The sequence below is a fragment of the Cyprinodon variegatus genome, unplaced genomic scaffold (genome assembly GCF_000732505.1).
Source record: "Cyprinodon variegatus isolate N-32 unplaced genomic scaffold, C_variegatus-1.0 Scaffold782, whole genome shotgun sequence".
NCBI lineage: Eukaryota > Metazoa > Chordata > Actinopteri > Cyprinodontiformes > Cyprinodontidae > Cyprinodon > Cyprinodon variegatus.
In genome coordinates, this window is record NW_015151235.1 from 89,613 (window position 1) to 90,942 (window position 1,330).

Below are 1,330 nucleotides of genomic sequence, written 5' to 3' on the forward strand. Positions count from 1 at the left end.
AGGTCTATCCAATTGAGTGCAGAGGCATTTTTTTCCCCTGGTCTGTTTGAAACACGCCCCATAATCACAGCTCTATGGAGCAGTATCAGACTCATATTCTGACTAGATTTGAGTAGGACTACGTCAGGCTTAGTGGTTAGGGCATAGAGCTTGGAATCCTGAGGTTCTGAGTTCGAGCCCCACTCCCACAGACTGCCACTCTGGCTCTCTGTCAAGAACCTTAACCCCACACTGCTCCCCAAGGGGATGGGTTAAATGCAGAGGTAAATCTCTCCAATGTGAGATCAATAAAGTTAAAATATTATTATATAAAAGTTAAAGTCTAACAGCATTAAAAAGTAACACGTTGCTTAATTCTTTGCCAAACATCAAGTTGATGCTAATTGGCTGAGCATCATTTAATCCAAATATGTGACTGGTGCAAAGAGAGGGGGATAAGGGAGGGGTGGGGTTGAAGAAAGATTTGTAACTGGATTGGAGGTACAGAGAAGCATTGCTTGTCGCATATCTTGTTTCGGTCTACAGACAGTTTACAACAGCCAGCCTTGTGTATAACAATATACATCTTACATGTTTCGGCCAGAGGCTTTTAGAATTCTGCCATTGGCGGGGTCCACAACCAAAATGGCCGACTGCTGGATGGGCCCCAAGAACCTCTGCTGGTATCGAGCCTGGCTGTTGAAAGAACTAAACAAACACAAAAGGATCAACATTTAGTGAGCAAGACAAGAAATGAGACAAGGGATTGGCAAGATTTCAGCCTAAATACAACCTTTTACATAAAAGCTTTTTTATAACACAATGCTAATATTACAGTATCTATGATATAATGCTGTGCTGCTAATAAAATAGAAGTAAACGCTAACTGAGAGGTTTTGGTTAATAAAAATATTTTGCATCCAGCATAGGGCTTTGTGGGATAACCCTTATTTGGATTGCTCTGACTTAAAATATGCATAGAACTATTTTTGTTTTTAATGACAAAACTTAAGACTGAGTCAGAAAAAAAATGTGTAGGAGGCTTAAAATCTGATAAATAACAGCAGTAATTACAGGGATAAAGTTTTCTTTTGAAGTGCAGCTAATGACTCATCTACAGGCAATGACTAACATTTTAGCAATACTTATTTAATGAACAACAGAGATGCTGTTTGATTAAAAAACCCACCAGTAGCAACAACAAAAAAACCCCATTAGAGTCGTAGGGAAGCGGTTGTTTCAACTGTTGCGGTTCCGAATTCTCCCGAGTGGTGCATGACTTTACACTTGTGAATAAAGTGAATGTGATTGGTCGATTGTCAAGGGGGCAGGATTGTTGTGGCAGAAGGTT

At 39.9% G+C, this 1,330-nt stretch overlaps 1 protein-coding gene across 1 annotated transcript in view; it reads right to left on the bottom strand.

The window, feature by feature from the left end:
- Positions 1-1,330, bottom strand: part of pam (peptidylglycine alpha-amidating monooxygenase) — a 54,911-nt gene that overhangs the window by 16,092 nt on the left and 37,489 nt on the right. Inside the window, exon 11 of the mRNA XM_015396206.1 lies at positions 571-687. Within this exon, the coding sequence (XP_015251692.1) occupies positions 571-687 (117 nt within the window). The remainder of the gene's footprint in view (positions 1-570; positions 688-1,330) is intronic.